This window comes from Lissotriton vulgaris, chromosome 9, assembly GCF_964263255.1.
Source record: "Lissotriton vulgaris chromosome 9, aLisVul1.2, whole genome shotgun sequence".
In the NCBI taxonomy this organism is placed as follows: Eukaryota; Metazoa; Chordata; class Amphibia; order Caudata; family Salamandridae; genus Lissotriton; species Lissotriton vulgaris.
This window is the reverse complement of record NC_141697.1, coordinates 780,175,960-780,195,705: the sequence shown is the minus strand read 5'-3', so window position 1 is coordinate 780,195,705 and position 19,746 is coordinate 780,175,960. Positions and strand designations below refer to the sequence as shown.

Below are 19,746 nucleotides of genomic sequence, written 5' to 3'. Positions count from 1 at the left end.
ACAATGATATAGGTTCCAGTAGGGAACATGGGATTCCTAATCAGAGTCTCTCGATTCAAAACTAAAAAAACTAGACCATTAGAGCACCTCTACCTAGCCTCACTTTAACTTCCAAGCTAGAATATATCACACGTCAACTTAGCTACTAGAGCATATCACCTACACGTGGCTCCTCAAGAGCGTTAAAATGTTTAGTGGGGCCTCAGATGCACCATCCATCTAAGGAACCAACCCCTCTGACTAGAAAATCCTTGAAATGAACATCATTTGCGATTCCACTCACATATAAAAAAATCTTAAATCAGTATAAGACAAAAAATGCTCAGTTGGGAAGCTAATAGAGGTAAGAAAAAAAGGATTGAAAATTCAGTTAGAAGCAGAAATGTATATTGACATGATGAATCCTATGAGATAGGAGTGTTAACAGTGAGGATTGTACCAGAGGGAAAGTATTAAGCCATCTGTAAATCTTCTGGGAGAGTGGGTGAGGATATGCTTTTTTAATGAATATGTTTACTTCTTGTTTTTTTGTGACAAACAATCTATGCAATATATAGAATTACAGATGAGTAACTGTGAATGACAGAGGTGTTTTTAACCCAGGGGTTCCACGTGATATCCAACAGCCTATGAGAGTTGTCTATGATGTAACTGCAAATGCCTTGATTAAAAATATACCTGTTATTCACTGTGTAGACATCTATAATTTTATGTTATATATGAGACCGAAATCATCATCCCCGGCTTTCAAAATATTTGCCGGTGGAAATAGGGGGGCATACATAAGTGGCCTGCCCTCCAACCATAAACATATCCTGAGGTGCCTAGTTCTTAGACGTTATTATGTACCTCAAAGGTAAAATGCCAGAGGGTCCCGTGCTCATTGGAGGTGACTGGGATGGGGTAATTGATGCCTAAAGGTCAAGGGGAGAAGGTGGACCCTATAAAGGTCCTACACTAATGTCAAATTTCACAGAGACAGTGGGACTGACCAATGGCTGGTGCCTGTCTCAAGCACAAGAGAGGGGCTATACCTTTTACTCAGGGACCCAGTCCAACTGGACTAATTTCTGTTGCCTAGGACAGCGGTGTGTAGAGGTATCGAGGTCCAAATTCTGGATATCAGGCTCTCTGATCATTCTCCAGTAGAGCTCTCTCTTTGGACGTCAATGGCCTGTGATGCGATGGAGACTAAGCACATGGCCTCTTCAGGACAAGACATGTAGAGCACACATAGACTAAGCAATTTATACTTATCTCAAGCACAAAAAGGCCTCAGTAGATTCTCCAGGAGTCCCTTGGAAAGCCCTGATGGCGGACCTCAGGGGAGATGATATACGCCTCTTCATTGGACATATACGCTATCAACCGCAAACCGCAATAGATCTTGAGTTATAGAGTTTCAATACCTTTCTACCCAATCACCTGACCTTCATAGAGACATACTACACATGCAAAGACTGCTACAGCAGGTCATGATGAATGAAGTCAAGGCAGTGTGGTGGCGGAACAAAGCCATATTTACCAATGGGGGTTAAGGCAAGCGCATTGTTCCATCTGCTCTGCCAAGACATCAGACACTACACCACAATAGCATACATTTCTGGACCAAATGGCTTAAAGATCACGGGTGACAGGGAGATAGCGCAGTAGTTCATGCAGTCTTGTGTAGTGCTGTATTCCAGGAGGGAATCGTACCGTCTGGACATAGAAACGTTTGTGTCTGACCTTCCTCTGCGGGGGTTGTTCGACGAAGAGAGCATTACTCTTTAGGATGACCACCCAGAGGCAGAACTCTTGTCAGCCCTAAATAGTTTCAGTTGGGGAAGGTGCCGGGTCCTAATGGGTTCCCGATGGATTCTTCAAATGAAACACCAGCAGACCTACTGACCCACTCCAAAGACACTCTCCCGTAAACTAGAGATTAAAGACAGCTGCCTCCTGACTTGTGGCTAGCTAAGATTGTGGTGATCCCTAAAGCAGGCTATCTGCTGGAGCTGTACTCTTCTTCTTACCCCATTTCCCTCTTAAACACCAAGGTAAAGATAACTGCGAAAGCATTAGCAGAACAGCTCATTTCAGTACTACCCTCTCTGATCCACAGAGATTAGGCTGGGCCACGCTGAGCTATGAAACACAATATACGGCGGTTGTATAATGCTCTTGTCCTGGCAAACAGGCTGGAGTGCCCGGCCATGGGCCAGTTGGCAGGCATTGAGAAGGCGTTTTACTCCGTGGGTGGGAATTTCTATTTGCCCTCCTTAGTAGGCTTAACTTTGGACCTAGATTCATGTCACATGCACGATGACTCTACAGAAGCTCATCGGCTGAGGTTCCAGTGGGTTGGTGTTGTTGGACATCTTTCCAATTCAAAAAGGAAAGAGGCAGGGTTGCCCGTTATAGCCCCTTCTGTTTGTCCTTACCATAGAGCCACTAGCAGCTACGGATTGATGCTTAGGTGAAAGGGTTTGACTGGGATGTTGGAGTTTCAGAAAGGTGTCCCTCAATGGTGAGGATATTCTGATTTTCCTAACGGATCCTGAGAGATCGGGTCACTGTACCCTACAGATATGCCACACCTTCTGGGAGATTACTGGCTTATAATTAAATCAGGCGAAATCGTCGATGTTTCTGGCCAGCGCATATTTCCAGGACTTAAGGTGGGCCCGGGAGTTCCAAACAGTTAGCTCCAAATAGTTACACAATGGTTCAAATACTTAGGAGTATACTTTAGGATGATGCTGCGGTGACATGGGAATGAAACATTCAAGCACTGATAGACAAAATGAGAACCAGCATTACGTTCTGGTCGATGTCCCCTTTATCCCTTGTTGCCAGGTCTGTCATTTTTTAAGATGCAAAACTTTTCAAGTGAACTGCCCTACTTGTATTTCACTAGGATACATTCCCCCCGTTGAAGCACCCTGTGGAACTGGGGTTTCCCACTATTTTCCCTATTGAATTGTTTTAAATCTACATAGGAGGGAGGAATTGCGACAGGTGAGATGCAGTCTTACTACACAGCCCCTCAACCGCTGATTGTAAAGGAATGGTTGTATGATTTCCAGGGGATCCCTCCTGTGCATCTGAAAAATGGGCACTACGTGGGAAACGCATACAGCACTTGCTATATGGAGGCAAGGTATATTCAACTCTCACACTCTGGCCACCATAAATATGATACAGATTTGGAGAGATACCCTTACGGACTGGGCTGCAATAAGTGACTCACTGAACAGACACCGCTTTAAGTAGGAACAGTATTTAAACAAGTAACCAAGTTAGAGGGTTTCCAAAAGTGGGATACTAATGGGATCGCTACATAGGGTGATGTGATGACTGGACTGGTGCCTAAATTCTTTAGGGATCTTAAAGCCAAATATGAGTTACACCGCAGCCACTTTTTCCAATACCTCCAACTGCGGTCTGCTATTACACCGTACATATCTGGCCTGACGGCCCTACTGAAATCCAATCCCCTAGAAGCGAAGTTACTCCTGGGAGACCTAGGAGATCACACGTTGACCTAAATTTACTGATCACTACCAAATAACACTACAGATCCATTGGACTCATTAGGCTTGGCTTGGGAGAAAGACCTTGAACATCTAACGTACGATGAGTGGGGGGTGTCTAGAACGGCTCCAAAAGAGATGGGCGTATCGAGTAGACTGCAGCTGATTTAAATAAAGTATTTGCACAGAATCTACCTTACAAGACAAAGGTTGTGGTAGATGGGATTGGTTGCCTCTCCCTCCTGTCTCCAGTGTTCTTTGCATGAGGGTGACCTAACAATTACAATCTGGGGGTACCAGGTTGTGGGAGAGTCTTTCTTCCTAGGTTGTACACTGCGACCCACTCCAAAGATGGTCACCTTATACATAAATGTTGACTTGGACATTAATACATTTAAACAGCCTTTCCTTTGGCTAGGATTAGTGGTTCCGAAATGAGACATAGCCCACCGTTGGAGGAAGCAGGGTACCCCTTGATGGAGAAGTGGTGAAGGGGGCTTGATCATTGTAAGGCAGAGGAAAAACTGATCAAGTTGCGAGAGGCTGCCCATAGGAATGTCAACATATTGGGGAACCATGGGGGCAATATCGACAGATCAATATAGATCGATTGGACACACCAAATCCTACCCTTGATGATGACATTTGTAGCTACCAAGACTGAAATTGCTTGCATAGAATGGGGAGTCCTGGCTGTAGCTGTAGACAGTTGTTTGTTCTTGGTAGTCTACGCAATGGGGGATCGGATGGGTGATGGGGAGGGTTTGGTGACTCAATTTTTATGTTACATTTAAATGTTATTTTCTACTCCACTGGTGACTTAAAATCAATAAAATGTATTGTATTTTTTTTTATCCTGGCAGTCTGCACCCTACCCCCTTTACCCTCTGAAAATAATTCTCCCCAGAAATCTAAATGTAAAAGGAGATACCCAGCATCCTGCCACCCACCACCACCACCAGCACCGCCACGACCAGTGCCTTCCTGCCAAAAGGAGCCAGCTCTGCTCTGCACTGACTGGAGTTCTGAGAGAGCTGCTAGTCCGGATGAGTTGTTTTCTCCCGTCAGTGTGGGCCTACAGAGATCTGTGCTGACAGGAGAAGAAGAGAGTTGGCACAGCATCTCCTGCAATCTCTCGCCTCGATCTTATCTGTGAAGGAAGAGGATGTGTCTATCAACCCTCCCTGGGCCCATGTCTCTTGAGGCCCAGGTAAGGTGGCAGAGCAAATGGAAACTACCAGGCTTTCAATGGAAACCATATAAACAGAAATGTGCCTAGTTGTCTCACTATTGCTACTATCTTGGCTTGACTTTAATGAAAGTGTGTATCTCCCAGGAGTCTTGCTGTCATAGCCCAGAGGAAGATATACTTACTGGTTCCAGTGTTCTTTGGATACTCGGTAGAGTGTGCTGAAGATTATCGGAAGGATGCTGTGGCAGTTATCTTCAATCAAGCTTAGGATATATTCGTTATTCCAGAAATACAGAGCCCGCTCTGCAACCTAAAAGAAAAGGAAATCAAGTTAGCTTTGGCAAGTTACATTTCTAAGCTTTGGAAACCTCTCTTCTGATTGTCTTATTAACGAAGTGGACCCCATTGTTCAACCACTCTATTTTTCTGATATCTATGTTCCTGTTTGGTGTTTGTAGGTCTAGAAATTATATAAAAAGATGTGCCAAGGTTGTTGTCTTAGGAAGAAAATATAGATCTGTTTCTCCATAATCAGGCTTAAATATATGTTAATGTACTGGTCTACAATCATGTAAAACTGCATCTTTAAAGCTGTGCTTCTGATTCTCATAGAACCCCCCAACATAAAATGGTGGATATGAACAGACAGTTATGCTCTATGGTCAGATATGATTCAATGCATGGAAGACTACTTCGGGATAGCCATCTAGTTAGAGCAACTAGAAAAAAGACATCACTCCACAGGGTAGATGCTCAGGTTTGAGACTGACTCTCTTGTAAAATCAATAACCCTCAACACTCTTTTCTATTAAAATTGTTTTACAGGTTTTGTGTTGTTATGCTATGTTGCATGATGTTATATGCTCTGTATATTGTGCTTTCAGTAACCAAAGACTGCTTATAAGCACTGAAGGCCATTTTAACTCTAAGAGTACAGAGATAAGTCATTCTTTTTTCTGGTATGCTTGGATTCGGCCAATGTTCGTGTGTATTACATGCTATCAGCTTGGGTTATACTGTCTCCTACTGTAGACCTTTCTTTTTTTTAAGGAAGGAAGGAATGTCTTTATTGTTTAAGTTAATTAAAACCATAACAGTTTCATAATACAAATATAAAGTCACTATGAAACATTATTTAAAAAAGAATGATATTTTTAAAAAACATGAACCCACTTATGAATTCAATATTTTCAATGAAGCAACAACAGTGTCCTTCTTAATACAGTAAGAATTTCATTATTTTACAAGTCAACTGAGGGTCAGTCGTGCTGAGTCCTTTAATTATTGCACCTCTACACGTTCGAATACCTCTGTCATTAAATGCCTTTTTCAGTAGTTGCATGCGTTGCATTTTTAAATTAGGACAGACGCATATTAGATGGATGATATCTTGCCAGGCTTCCCCACATAGACCGCAAGATTTGATGCCACTATATTTCCACGACAGTTGTTCCCCTAGGCTTGGTAATATCCCAAATCTTGTTGCCATTAATTTGAGTTTCAAGTGTTGCGCTGAGGTATTCCACCGGTCGAAGAGTTGTATATGATTGGAGAACCATCCATCCGTGCGATCTTTTTGCTAAAGTGGCTTTGTCTTCCAATAATGATTGCAGCTTTGACGCCTTATTTGCAAAGCCACGGAAGATTTGGAAGGTCTTGTTCTTTTACCATAGCTTCTTCGCATTAGTATCATCTAATGCCTTTTTAAAAAAATTCCCGTAACTTGAGTTTGGATCCTCCAGGGCTTGCCACAAGGCATCAATTAGCAGATTAGCCTGATTCTGCCATAGTTTATACCATGTTTTGATTGCTGCGTATTTTCTCCAAATATACTGCTTGAGGAGACCAAATTCAAGTCGGACCTTGGCCGGGGCTACTGACTGGGGTAACCTGAACGCTTTTTTGTATGCCTTTGTCTGTATTGATTCTAAGATTTTAACATTTTTCCCATTTAGCACTATGCTTCCATACGTGATTGATGGTAGAGGTTTTGCGGCCATCACAGAAATTAGGGGTGTAAATGACGGACCATGTAGCTTCTTCGCGATAGCGCAGAAGGCATAAATATTTCCGTTTCCTTTTTTTCCAAGATATTGAATCTGAGATTTAAAATTCAGACTTTTGTCGATATATACCCCTAGGTACTTATAGGTTTTTACTATTTCAAGGCGTTTTTCTCCTAATTTAAATTGATACTGATGTCGTAAGCAGTTCGTGAACGACATAGTTTTTGTTTTAGTCTCGTTAATTTCTAGTGCGTTAATGTTGGCAAACAGCAAACGTTCATTAAGTGCCCTTTGTAGGCCTACACAGGTCAGGCTAAACAAAACGATATCATCTGCATAAGAAAGATGCGTTATGGGCAGTCTTCCCAGCCGTGGAGGGTGTGCATTTGCTTGATCTGATCGAGGTGAGAGGTCGGCCATAAAAAGATTGAATAAATGGGGGGCTAATACACAGCCTGGTTTTAATCCGATCTCAGTTGGTATTTTTTTTTACACTTTGGTACCATTCGCCAAAGTGTCAAAAAAAAAATACCTACTGTAGACCTGATATCAAATGGTGGGGGAACCACTGAATTTGTAAGAAGACTCGGAACATGTACACCTAGGAGGTCCAGGTGACACTTATATAAATATCTAAGTTGTTCCAATAATTTCCCCTTTTATATAAAAAACACTTTTTCACACTTTGGGTTTTTTTTGTTTGCAGTAGCGTTACTAATAGGTCCTGAAGAAAGCAAGGCCACATGGCCACCAATTGCTGAAACATGTCGACCACGTTCCACCACTAGACAGTTTATAAATTTTCCCCTGTCTTGGCTATTTTTAACATTGGTATTGGGAGCTATATCCTATTAAATATCTCTTTGCTTCCTAAACCAATTTTATTCACCTTTTCTATATTCTTTGATATCACTTTGTTCTTTGCACTGCACATTTTTTCACCCCGTCAGTTACATCACCAATATATATCTTTCCAACTTAAAACGATTATGCCCTGACCAACAGGAAGGTTAGTCCTACCCTGTTAGAGAAAAGATCAGGTGCGGTGTTGGTCCTCGGAGCCCCAAGTGATGAAGGGCGGTTCCGGGTGGTGACTGATGGGTGCCAGAGACCAGACACTGACCTGACCTGGCTCTTGTAACTTTCACTAGAAATCAGTTGTATGGCTGGTGGTAACAACTCACTATTACTGTCCCCAATAATTACCTGTAGGAATCCTGACCCTCTGATACCCTTTTTGTGATGATTATTTGTAGGGCATGTACTCAGAGCTGGTCATTAAACTGCCCTAGGGTCCCCTTTAATTGTATGTGTTGTAGAGGGGAACTCCTGCACCATGTTGGTCTCCTGCTCTAGTGCAGAGGGTTTTGAAACCTTCTCAAGACATCTGAAGCATCTGTTTCTTTTGATGGGGTGAAGTGGAGTAGAGTGTCCCTTAGGGCAATGCTCAACATAAAGCCTTGTCCCCTCTGCAAATCTACGCTCCCTCTGAAGCCCCTTCATGACTGGTGAGAGAAATGTGCCCAAGTCCCCACCACCTCTCTTCTTTCACACTATGGCACCAAGGTGGCTAAGAAAGACTTGTCGGCAGCTTCATCATGCCTGTCTTTGATACCCTTGCATGCCTGGCCGAGGAGATTGACATCTGCTTGGGTTCTGGCAACACCACCTCACTCTTTCTCTCTCTTGCTCTCTCCCTCAGTCTTTCCTGCTTAAAGCAATATTTGCTGACAATGTTATATCCTAGGATAAGGCTGTCAACTCCTCAAACTCCACACTATCCTAGTATTCCTTACTCTCTAAAATGCCCATGTTCTGCACAAATGGTAGTCTGGTGTGAGTAAGGAGCCTCGACTTAGAGCAGGGTTCTCAATCGAGGGTCCTTCCTCACACCAGAAATTATCACTCTGCATTGAATTTTACAAGTACTGGATGGAGAGTACATGTGGTTACATTACACAGTATCTAATTGTCTACATTTGCAAGTCACAATGCTGAACCTAATTAGAAAGTGACATCAACAATTTTAGGAAATGTTAGACATGGTGTACAGTATGCGCTGAATGGCTCTGATTGACAATGGATTGGGGCGCTCACAAACTGGAATGGAGTAGTGTGTTCCATAAAAACTAATAATGTAATCAAAAATCAGAAGTTGTAATATAGCACCTTCTACAGCATGGGGCCCACCTGAAAATGTGGACTGGCAATACACCGAGCGATCTGCTTGAAGAGGGGTTCCTGGATCTTGATGAACTGAGAGGGCTCAATAACGTCCAAGATCTCTTCTATTTCTCCCAGGAACATCACCTTTTATGGAAGAAACAGACATTAATGTTAGCAACAGAGGGAGAGGGAATAGTGTAAGAGATGGGGAGGCGAAGGTCTTAAAATCAGGTTAAGTGACATGATTAGGAGAAAAAAAAGAGATGCATTTGTTGAATAATGAAAGAAAAAGGAGTCTAATAGGAAAATGAGGATTAGGGCATGGAGGAGTAATCTGGAGATTAAGTCTATACATAATGTAGAAGCACTGCATTTTGGGAATAAATAGAGTGTACATTAGGAAGTAGGCTATGGGGAGAGCAGGGTAAAAACAATAAAGTATGAGAAGAATTGGCTGGATAGACTGGCAAGAACGAGGTTGGAGAAGGGAGCACTATTTAAGTTGAGACGAAGTAAGGTAGAAAGAAAGGACACGGTTGGGAGAATATGAGTTATTTATGTGTTCAGGAAACAAATTAAAGGGGTGATTAAAGAGCTGCAAAGAGAAGTGCTCAATAAAGTGAAAAATAAATGGTAAACGAAACATGAAATGTTATTATATTCTTTGTTAAACAATTTAGAAAATAGCTGTATTCAGTTTGCTTAACAATGTCCAGCCATCCACACGGTATATATTACCTTTGTATGTAACCTGCTCTCTTTCAAGTGGCAAACAATCTCTCCACTGCAATATGAGATGCACAGTCTTCACCCCACAAACTGCATTATACACTAATGGTTGCATTGTAAACAGAAGTCTGACCTCAAAAAGAAACCTGACTAGCTACTTAAGATTGGTGTGGTATGGTCACATACCCATGCAAACTAATATCAAATGAGTTACAGCATGAAACATCCCATAAGCCCCAAGGAATGAAACAGAGGATTTGGCAAAACCAGCTTAAAGATGTACCAAATTCAACCATAATTCCTGTATGCATAATGTGCAGGATGACATTATACCCATATAATGTAACTGTGTGTCGTTTAAGTTGCCTGCACTGTAGGCCCAGAACTGTAGGTTGTTGGTTTCGAATCCTTGTTTGCTAAAAAAATAATTAAATTAATCATTTTGTGTGCGAAGACAGTATGTTCTCATCCTTCTGCAGGTGCAGGAATTCGACCTTGTTATTCTTAGATTTAAGGAAATACCTGAAATATTTTGAAGAAGACTGAAAGGTGGGAAGGGAGGATGCCTTCCGTGCTGGGCCTAGCTGAAACCCAAGGCCACAAGAAGATAAGAAGAACTTAATTAAAAAGCTTCTATGGAAATCTACTAGAAAAATATTACAAGTGAAACAGTTCATCATGTGGCGCATTTGGGGAGGGCCAATCTTTGTCTTTTTGTATGATGCGCAGGGACAGAGTAAAGAGACTTCTTGCATTTTACGGAGGAGAAGGAGGATCTTAGAGCGAGCTCCATAGCCTTAAGCTGTTAGACCCATTTGACTTGAGTACTTCTTAGGAAGTCAACATGTGCTGACACCTTTGGATTATGATATAAGGGAAATAGGCAGGACCCTCAGTGAGAGCAGTGTAGGGAAAGATAACTTTTGTTTTCCCTCTTCATGAAAAAGAATTTGGACTCAGCTTCAATTCTATGTTAGGTTTTGATTTTGGAGTTCATCACATTATGCCGTTGATGCCGAATGAATTATGTTTGTAGACTCAGCTCTGCATTGATTTTCATGTACCTAATTCTCTGATATTAAGGTGTGTTTATATTCAATTATTTGTGGCCTTCTAATAAAATCCATAAACGGAAATTCGGAGTCTGTGGTCTTTTAAGCATGACTACATTGTAAGTATAATCTTGAATTGTTTACTCCCCACAACCACTTTCAGCAGGCAAATAAAAGACCATCTGTGCTGAACTTAGTAGGGAAGGCAAGGATTAAATTTAGCGTAATCAATAATCAGTGCACAAAAATATGAAAGAAGGGAGATTGGCTCCCACAGGGGGTTGGGTGCAGGGCTGGACTGCAGTTATAGTTAATTTAGGGCACAAGATATAGTTACTAGAGATAACTGTAACTGGTGAATTTCAGTGGTTTTAGTAGGTTATAAAGTTTTTTTTTGACTGACAGTTTTTCCCTTTGACCTTTGTTTTTTCAGTTCAAAATACACACACACACGAGGCACAGAGAGAGCGAGAGTTAGAGAGAATTTCAGGCCAGATTCCAGAGTAAAACATAAGGATTATTTAAAAGTAGTGAAATATGTTGAGATACCACCAAGAGAGAGTTTCTGCAACCATGCATTGTCTGTGCCAGGTTCTGCAATCCATCAGCTGTTCTATGTGTAACTCTGTGCCACTTTCATTTGCTTTTTAAGAGTGCAGGTGGGCATTGTTTAGTGGAATGTGTTGGCCTCTCTTATCAAAGTTTATGAAAAACACTGACAAACATAAGACAATTTGGAGATGCGTGAAACAACTAAATATGGTATGAGGGTTTAATATATGAATAAAAAAAGCTTCTTGATGGCTAGTATGTCTATATTAAGGGTCAAATATCAAAACTAATGGAATTAAAAATGTAAAATAATAAATATAAATACAACTGAGGATAGTTTAAAATGGAAAAACAAAACAAAAATTAGATTAAATATTCGAAAACATGTTCTAATCATTAGAATAGTAAAAAACTGGAATAGCATGCGCTGCAAGGTGGTTGTAAGCCCATCACTACATGCCAGGAAACAAAACCTTGATTAAAAAAATACATATATAACCACATTTGTATGACCAGGATTCATGAACTAGAACAAAGGGTGGTGCTCAAGAACATACGCGTCCCTATATAAAACTACCAACTGCATCAAAGCAGGATTTTGAGACGGGGAATCCAAAGTTGGGTGGGCTTGAATAACGATGTTTCCCAAATGCAGATGATAGGTAAAGGGAAGCTGAGATCCTAGTGCACCAGGATAGTGATGGTTCCTGCATGAGAGCAGCAGATGGATCCAGGGATCCACAGGTCTTTGTTAAACTCTGCAGCTCTTAAAATATTACATTTAGATATTGTAAGTGCTTGGATACGCAGAGAAGAGTAGGATGCGGCCTGGAAATAGCAAACCAAGGAATTAGAGACACATCTACTCCATGAGATCTCTGATGAGGAACAGCTAGCTGACATTTTGCCACCCTGCATGAAGGGCAGAATTATAAAAAAACAAATAACTACCTGTAGCTACTGTTCAATATATATGTAAATAATTCATTTGAGAAACCCTAATGCTTGTGGAGCTGGCGTTCAGCTGTTCCTAAGCGTCTCTATACAGCACCGTTAATTTGCTGAGCACACATGCACAGCACCAATAAACACACTTGTTCCTGTCTGCACCGCTTGATAGTGCACACTTCAAACATAACTAACAAATCCAGGTTAGATCCTACAGTACCTCCTTCTGGGTGCATGTCTTTGGCCAGTACTTCAGCAGCCCTCGGATCACCTAATAAAAAGAGAGGACAGTGTTCATTAGTGGTCCTTCTGACGCACACTCTAATGGTAAGTTCACACCCCGTTGTCCCACTTAGGTATAAGTGAAAAAAACAACAAATAAGAACATGTAGTTCCATCATGAATGGTTTTGAAGCCACATTCACCTGACTGGAGCATGGAGGGATGATGATACCTTGTACCATCTCTATTTTTAGATATTGTTACTCGCTACAGTATGATGAACTTGACATGCTTTAGGAATGCGTTGGTAACCCTTCCCAGACCAATGGGCAGCACCACTTCTTTCTGAGACTGTCACTGATATCCTTTGACATTGGCATCATGTGTAACCACAACAACCTAGAAAGGTAACCAGTGTGGCTGTCCAGCTAAAGGTTCCTATATGTGCTTGTACGAGTTAGGGGTGCCCTGCATTCTCTGCCTTGCTCCTACCCTTTACACTGTTTGCGCCTGCTGTTTCCTGGTGAAGGCTGATGGCTGCTCTATTTATCAGTACACTGATTTAGTGCTCCGTGGGCTGATATTTCTTGATTTTCGGGCTGCTACCCAAGAGCGCGGTATCAGGAAACACCATGGCATGGAAGGCCAGTCAGGACAATGATGGCAGATATTGCTTCGAAAGAGTGGACCATCCTAAGTAAGAGGGTTCGTCCACAATCATGTCGGCCCTGGGGTTGCCATGCTTAGAGGGTTTCCGCATTGCTTTGCCAGGGGAAACAACAAAATCCCTGACCTGTGAATGAGGCAAGACACGCAACAGAGGAGGGCAGATTTAACAGATGTCAATTTTTGGAAGACACTTCAGAATTTCCCTCCTTTACATTATCTCAATTGAAGGGCAAGAAGGTAGCCAGAGTCATTGTTTAGACTTCCCATAGGTGAAATCCGCAATTTACAAAATATATCATCCCCATGAATTATAGAACTGCATGTATTGATATACCATCAAACTAGGAATTACTATTTTTTAATCCAATTATGATTGTGCAATAACAATGTCAACAAATGTAAAACACAGAGGGCAAATAACAAGTGTCTGAATATTATGGCATCAATGTATTTTTGCAACAATACTATCAAAATAAATCTTGTAAATGTATTTAAACAACTGATTGTGGGGAAGCCATAGCAGCAACCTGGTATGCAGGACATCAGAGGATTTAGCAGCATGCAATACACACATTTCCTCCGTTCATTCACTGAAATGATAGCCTAGCTGAAAAGTACTGAAAACATGGATGTCTTTCCACAACTCCAACGCATGCTTGCCCTTCAATCCACTTGTCAATCTATATCTTTTCGTACCCAAAGTTACATTGTTCTTTTGACAGGATGTTACTTACATGCTCTGTCAACGTAGCATCTTTCTCCAAGAATTGCACCACACAGTATGCAAGCTGAGGAAGACAAGAGACAGAAAGCACCAGCTATTGACTCGCAATCAAGACGAACACAGACCAAAGGCGTGGGGGGGAGAGGCAGAGCGAACATGAGGGCCTATGGAAGCAACCTGGCTCATTGGACTAGCACAGCAGAGTGAAATGCAAGCATCAATGTATCCGACAGTAGCAGATAAGAAAGGGACCATGTAAGTGACACAGAAGCTACCTTATGGAATGTATGCATTGTGCAATGTTAGCCAGTCACATCATTACGATAGTGCTATTTGGGTCGCAGCCTTCTAGTGATGGGCTGCGGTAAAAAGATGTTGCTCCCAGGGGACATTATGTTGTCTGAACCTCAACTGTCAATTGTGTAATTATCTCTAAATTGTTCATTCATCCTTGTCCGGGGAGTTAAGGTGTGACCTGTATGGGTACATTTCATTATTTCTTGTGATGTGATATGTAGGTGGAGTTTGTTTGGTATAGGATGTTGTTGGGTAGAGTGTTACTGGAGTGGGAGTCGGGAATGGCGATAAGTTTGATGGTGTGTTGTGGTAATGTAGTGGGTGGGGTATGTATGGTACTCATTCCGTGGTTGGTGTTGTGGTATAAGTGGTGTGCTTTACAGCTGAATCGGTGTGTTGCTTTGGCACCTGGTATGGTGTAATGTGGTCATGTACTGTGATGGGTGGCAAGGGCTTGGTTATTTGTGTGCTTTTTTTATTGTACTGTGTTTGGATGGTTTTATGCTTCACTTACTTTGTATGGTGTGTAGGAAGCTTGTGGCGGGTATTGTGTTTTATATAAAGAGGAGTGGCAGATTATTACAATAAAGGGCATTGGGTAATCATGTCTGGTTTGCTGATTTTTTTAATGTGTTGTACAGAAGTTAGTTGCAGATTATTTCACTATGTGGCACAGTGTATTTTTGTGTGGGTTGATATATGTCATGATTATGTGAGATATTGTGTTAGTTGTGGTATGGTCTAATGTGATGTATAGTTTGGTGGTTTTCTTAATGTGTGCTCTAATGTCCAGCGTTTTTCTTCAGTCGAATGCCGGTGTTATGTTGATGGAGCACGGATGTGTAGTATGAATAGAGCTGGCTTGGTCTTATGAGGTATTGTCATTAGTGGTGTTATGTTAGATATTCTTCTGAAGTGTGGGAATGTTAAATGTGATGTAATCTTGGGTTGGCCAGTGTTGTATGGTGGCGGAACAGGATGGCCTACATTTGTTCATGTGGATGCAGGAGGTTTGGTCGCTGGCATCTTATCATTTATAATGTGGTCAGTTGTGTTGTTACCAAGTGGGTGACAGTGCAATGTAGGGTTTTGTCCGGGGTGCTGCAGTCTGATATGATATACTGTAGCTGTGGGCCGAATGAACCGTGCCAGAGAAATTCAGAAAATGAGCTGCCAAACTATTTGTTAAACAGTCAGTCAGAAGGAAATATAATTCCAATGTCAGTAAAATCAAGGGGAGTGTCTTTCCGAGCAGAAGTGATGTGAATAAATCAGCCAAACCATACCTGTGCGTGAAATATTGAAAGCGATTTGACTGAGTGCAGTGGCAGCAGAACCCGCACTAGAAATTGTTTATGTTCTGCCTTCAAAGGAAGTGCAAAGCCATTGATAATGCTGTAAAAGAAGGTTATAAAATGTTAGTTTGCCGCAAACCCTAAAGGCTCATCAATGAATTGCTTTATTCTTGGACTTAAACAAATAAATGCATAAAAGAAAATTTTATATTCTCAATATAAAAGTCATACAATGCTCAGTGTATGCTGAATATCCTAGAAACGGTTGGATGACAGAACAGTACGTACAAAAATATCGTCTAGCATAAATATGATGCCCTAAATGTAATTTACAATAATATCGTCCTATTGGGTATACACTTTCCATTAATAACTCCCATGAGGTAATAGTTCTGTAGACAATATTTAGGGCACGGTGTTTATGTCTGGGGATATTCTGAAAATAAGAACCCACAACTTTCAAATACCACAAAACTGGAAACGTTTCAGCCATGTTCCTGAGCTAAATGTGTCATGTAAACCATCGCAAAGGTTTGAGTCTTGTCAGAGGAGTGGATTAAGGGATGGATGAGCTACATTATATTATAGCCGTGAAATCGTGGATTTGCTTACTCTTTTTCTCCATAATATTTGTATGCAGTGGTATTGGTCCATATTCGGACAAAGATACTACGACAAAATGAATGACTTACATAAATTACATAGGTAGAAAGATCAATGTTAAGTATGCTATAGCGTTATAGAGGGTTGCGGAAAACCTAATATGCTAATCAATGAATCTGATGTGTTTCATTCTTGTTAAATAAACAAATTAAAATACAAAGTACAATTAAAATAATTTATAAGTTATAAAATGAGCTGAGTATGCTGAATGTCCTAAATGTCTGCTAATGCCCAAAAGGTAAAATGAACCATGGGCACAAAAATACATAAATGCAAAGTTTGAAGTTAAAGTTAATATAACATCACTGAATGCTCATGTACAGACAGGATTCTGTTTAATAAACAGGATTGTCATTTTTCTCTAGCACATAGAATTTTCAAGAAATGACAACTATGAAGCCACAACAGGCATTGTTAGAGGATTGGTCTACCATCACACATAATTGTCCGTGCAACCTGGCCACAGTCTCTCACCAATAAACCTAATCCAAACAGAAGTGAATTAGTACTTATCGCCAACAATACAGAAACACAGGGTATGGCTCTTCGATTTGACCCAGAAAAGATTCATGTCCAGTGAACAACCTGCACGTATTCACTCAGATTGTAGATTGACAGAAGCCACAACAATCAGAAGATACAACATGCAAAGGCATAAGCTATCTCTGCTTTTCAAATAAAAATCAGACTTATGGGAACCACATTTCTGAACCCCTATTCAACTCTAGGTCTTTATACATCTAGATATCAGCAATGTCCTTCTCAGCCCTTCCCCACTACCACCACCTCCCTGGCACCAATCTGGCAGCCATAAAGAGAAGTGATTGCCTTTTGAAAAGGCAATGAAAATTCAATAAAATCACACTGAACTCGAGCAACCTACACTGGTTGTTATTTAAATCCTATAGATTCAGAAGAATTGCGGCAAGCTGCAAAACACATCACTGGTGGTCAATAAAAACACCAGGAAGCAAGCTTCAAACATGTGAGCAATTTTAAAAAAACTGCAATCAAGCCATCTCAATATATGCACCACGACTATTGAGTAACCTCCTTACTCTAACTCAACCACATCTGTGGTGCAATTCAAAAAAGAGCTCAAAAGTCCCACATTGTGCTCTCTGTGTAGGAATAATGGCCTTAACTACTAGGATCCCTCTCTACAATAGCACCCTTCTAGGACATCGCAGCGTGTACACTTTTTCAGAATTTTTCCTCTACTCTGCACTTGTGCAGCGTTATGTTAGTCTTTGCTCTAGTCACTGATGGACATCACATAGGATCTCAGGATTCTGGCATGTGACATTATTATTACATGTAAGTAACATTGACTACATTGATTGGACTGTGACCTCAAACATGGTTAACAGATACAAGTTCAATCAGTACATTTAGTAGGCCCTCTAAGGCGAATAGCTATCTAAGGACATTGGTGTTGTCTCTCTACGGTGGATGAGTGTCTAAAACATTAGTCAATGTGTGCCAATAAGATATAACTGCCATTGCAAAATATTCACCGTACCATTCAATGTTATGTTATATGTTTTATTTCTACTGCGCACAATTGCAGAGCTTCTTGAGACAAGATTATTGAATGCAACAGATTAAAAGAATCATAAGGTGGAAAAAGAGGGAGGATGAGGACAATTAAAACACATGATACAAGTGAAGCTGCATGGAACCAAATAGCCAGAAGATACAACAAGATGAAAAAAAGCGGTTATGAAAAAGCTAGTGTTAGAAATGTTGCCCTTTCTGTAGACTCACCCTGAATTATTTGCCCCTTTTGCTCACTATCGAATTCTCATCTTTACCCCTGCTAACCAGGGGTAAAGTGCTTGTCTTCTTACTTCCAACACTTTGAAATTGGAAAACACCTGATTGGCATATTCAACGTAACTATAAGTCCTTAGTATATGGTACCAACTAGATATCCAGGGCCTGTAAGTTTAATGTCACCAGTGGTCTGCAGCACTCATAGTGCCACCTACTGCATTGACAATGCAAATATGACTGCACTCCTGCCACCAGTAGCCTGGGTGTGCAGGTTTAAACTGCAAATTCAAACTGTCAAAATAATCCCTTTCGACAGTCCTAAATCTTCCTTTTGAATATTATTATCACCCCTAAGTACGTGTTACTGCCCATTAAGGCAGGGTGCATGGTATTTAAGAGTAGAACATGTGGACCAGTTGGTGGCGGAGGGAAACATGGCGGCAGCTTGCTGAGCGGCCGCTGCACTCCAGTGAGGCTCCTGTGGTGACCTCCGGCTCCCTACAGCGTCTAGCGGCGGAGATGTCCTGAGTTTGCCGGGCCTTTCATTCGACCTTGGGTCTGGCGGGCAAGCTCTCTTTTTTGTCATTTTTTGACGGAATTTGTTGAGTGTCTCTTTCTCTCCGATTCCTTTGTGCGAGTCCGTGGCTATCGCTGCTCCGAGTGTGCCTTTTAGCGTCTGGAGATTTTTTTCTGCGGAAAACTGATAGTAGGCGTCCACCGAATGTGTTGGGGTTTGGAAACTCCTACTCCCAACCCCCTGTTACCTTGCTTGCTGCGGTGGAGTACGGCAGCGCTGGAGTTCCGGAGGGGCCGTAAAGTCCATGGCCTCCTTCTCCGGGGGACTCAAGGCAGCACCAAAACTGGTGCCTCCGGCGTGTCCAAGGCAGCTTCGGGTGGGGGAAAAGAGGAGTGCGCTGCCGGACGAATTAAGGGCAGAGACACAGGAGAGAAAGGGCTGCCGCTGCAACACAAACATCAAAGAAGAGCGGAACTACAAGAGGATCTCTCGGCATCGGCGACAGCATCGGCACCAGCATTTTTTCAGGTAAGAGCAACCCCTCCACCCAGTGTTTCTAAGAGAGGCAGAAAGCGTGGAGTGAAAATCCAGTGCGGCACAGATTCTATAGACTCCCCCCTCTTGAGATAGATAAGTCTGCTGAGGTTGCTAAAAGTCAAGTCTCCCCTGTAGATACCAATAGAGAGAATATCTCCACTTTTCTATGTGGCGAGGTTAAGGCAAAGCGGGCGAAGACGAGCAAGTCTAAAAATTCTACTCTAGTCCTTAGTACTAAAATAACGCCTTCTTTAAGGTCTTACTTTAAAGTTTTGCCGCAACGGTTAGACCCGACAAGTGAAGGCACACAAGAGAGGGCGAAGGATGAGTGGGACTCCTGCAAAGTGATACCTGCGCAAGCTCTCTCTCTGGCTGGAGTCTCAGATATGGAATGGCAGACGGGAGGTTTGTCAGGGGCTGATACTTCTCAACCTGACAGGGGAGATCCGGATACCATTACTGAGGTAATGGGCCATGCTATGGAACCCCCAAGTTCTAAGCAACCAACTTGGGGAAAAATGGTGTCTCAGCAGGAGCCTCAGGAGGAAACTACCCCAGTGACAGAAAACCCCCAAGGGGGGTCCTCCCTGGAGTCTATGATTGCGGCCTTATCTCTGGATATCAAAAGGGGGTTCGAAGTCTCCACAGCTAATCAAACTGAAAGTAGGGGCTTTTGTGAGTCCCTGGAGAGCATGATAGATGCGTTAAACTCAAGAACAGTAGCATTGGAAGACTCAGTGGCTAGTCTGTCTGCCCATCTAGATAAAGCTGAATCGGATATTATCAACCTAAAAAAAGAAGACGTTGCTCTCTTTGCTAGAATGGAAGTATTGGAGAATAACGCCCGTCACAACAATGTACGAGTTCTTAATGTGCCAGAGGGGAG

The 19,746-nt window shown here is 41.9% G+C and overlaps 1 protein-coding gene across 1 annotated transcript in view; it reads right to left on the bottom strand.

Annotated features, from left to right (window-relative positions):
* Positions 1 to 19,746, bottom strand: part of PPP2R5B (protein phosphatase 2 regulatory subunit B'beta) — a 403,518-nt gene that overhangs the window by 3,687 nt on the left and 380,085 nt on the right. The window contains exons 7-11 of the mRNA XM_086938500.1: positions 15,359 to 15,467; positions 13,786 to 13,839; positions 12,381 to 12,431; positions 8,904 to 9,023; positions 4,890 to 5,017 (exon numbers count right to left, since the gene is read on the bottom strand). Coding sequence (XP_086794626.1) covers positions 4,890 to 5,017; positions 8,904 to 9,023; positions 12,381 to 12,431; positions 13,786 to 13,839; positions 15,359 to 15,467 — 462 coding nt within the window. The remainder of the gene's footprint in view (positions 1 to 4,889; positions 5,018 to 8,903; positions 9,024 to 12,380; positions 12,432 to 13,785; positions 13,840 to 15,358; positions 15,468 to 19,746) is intronic.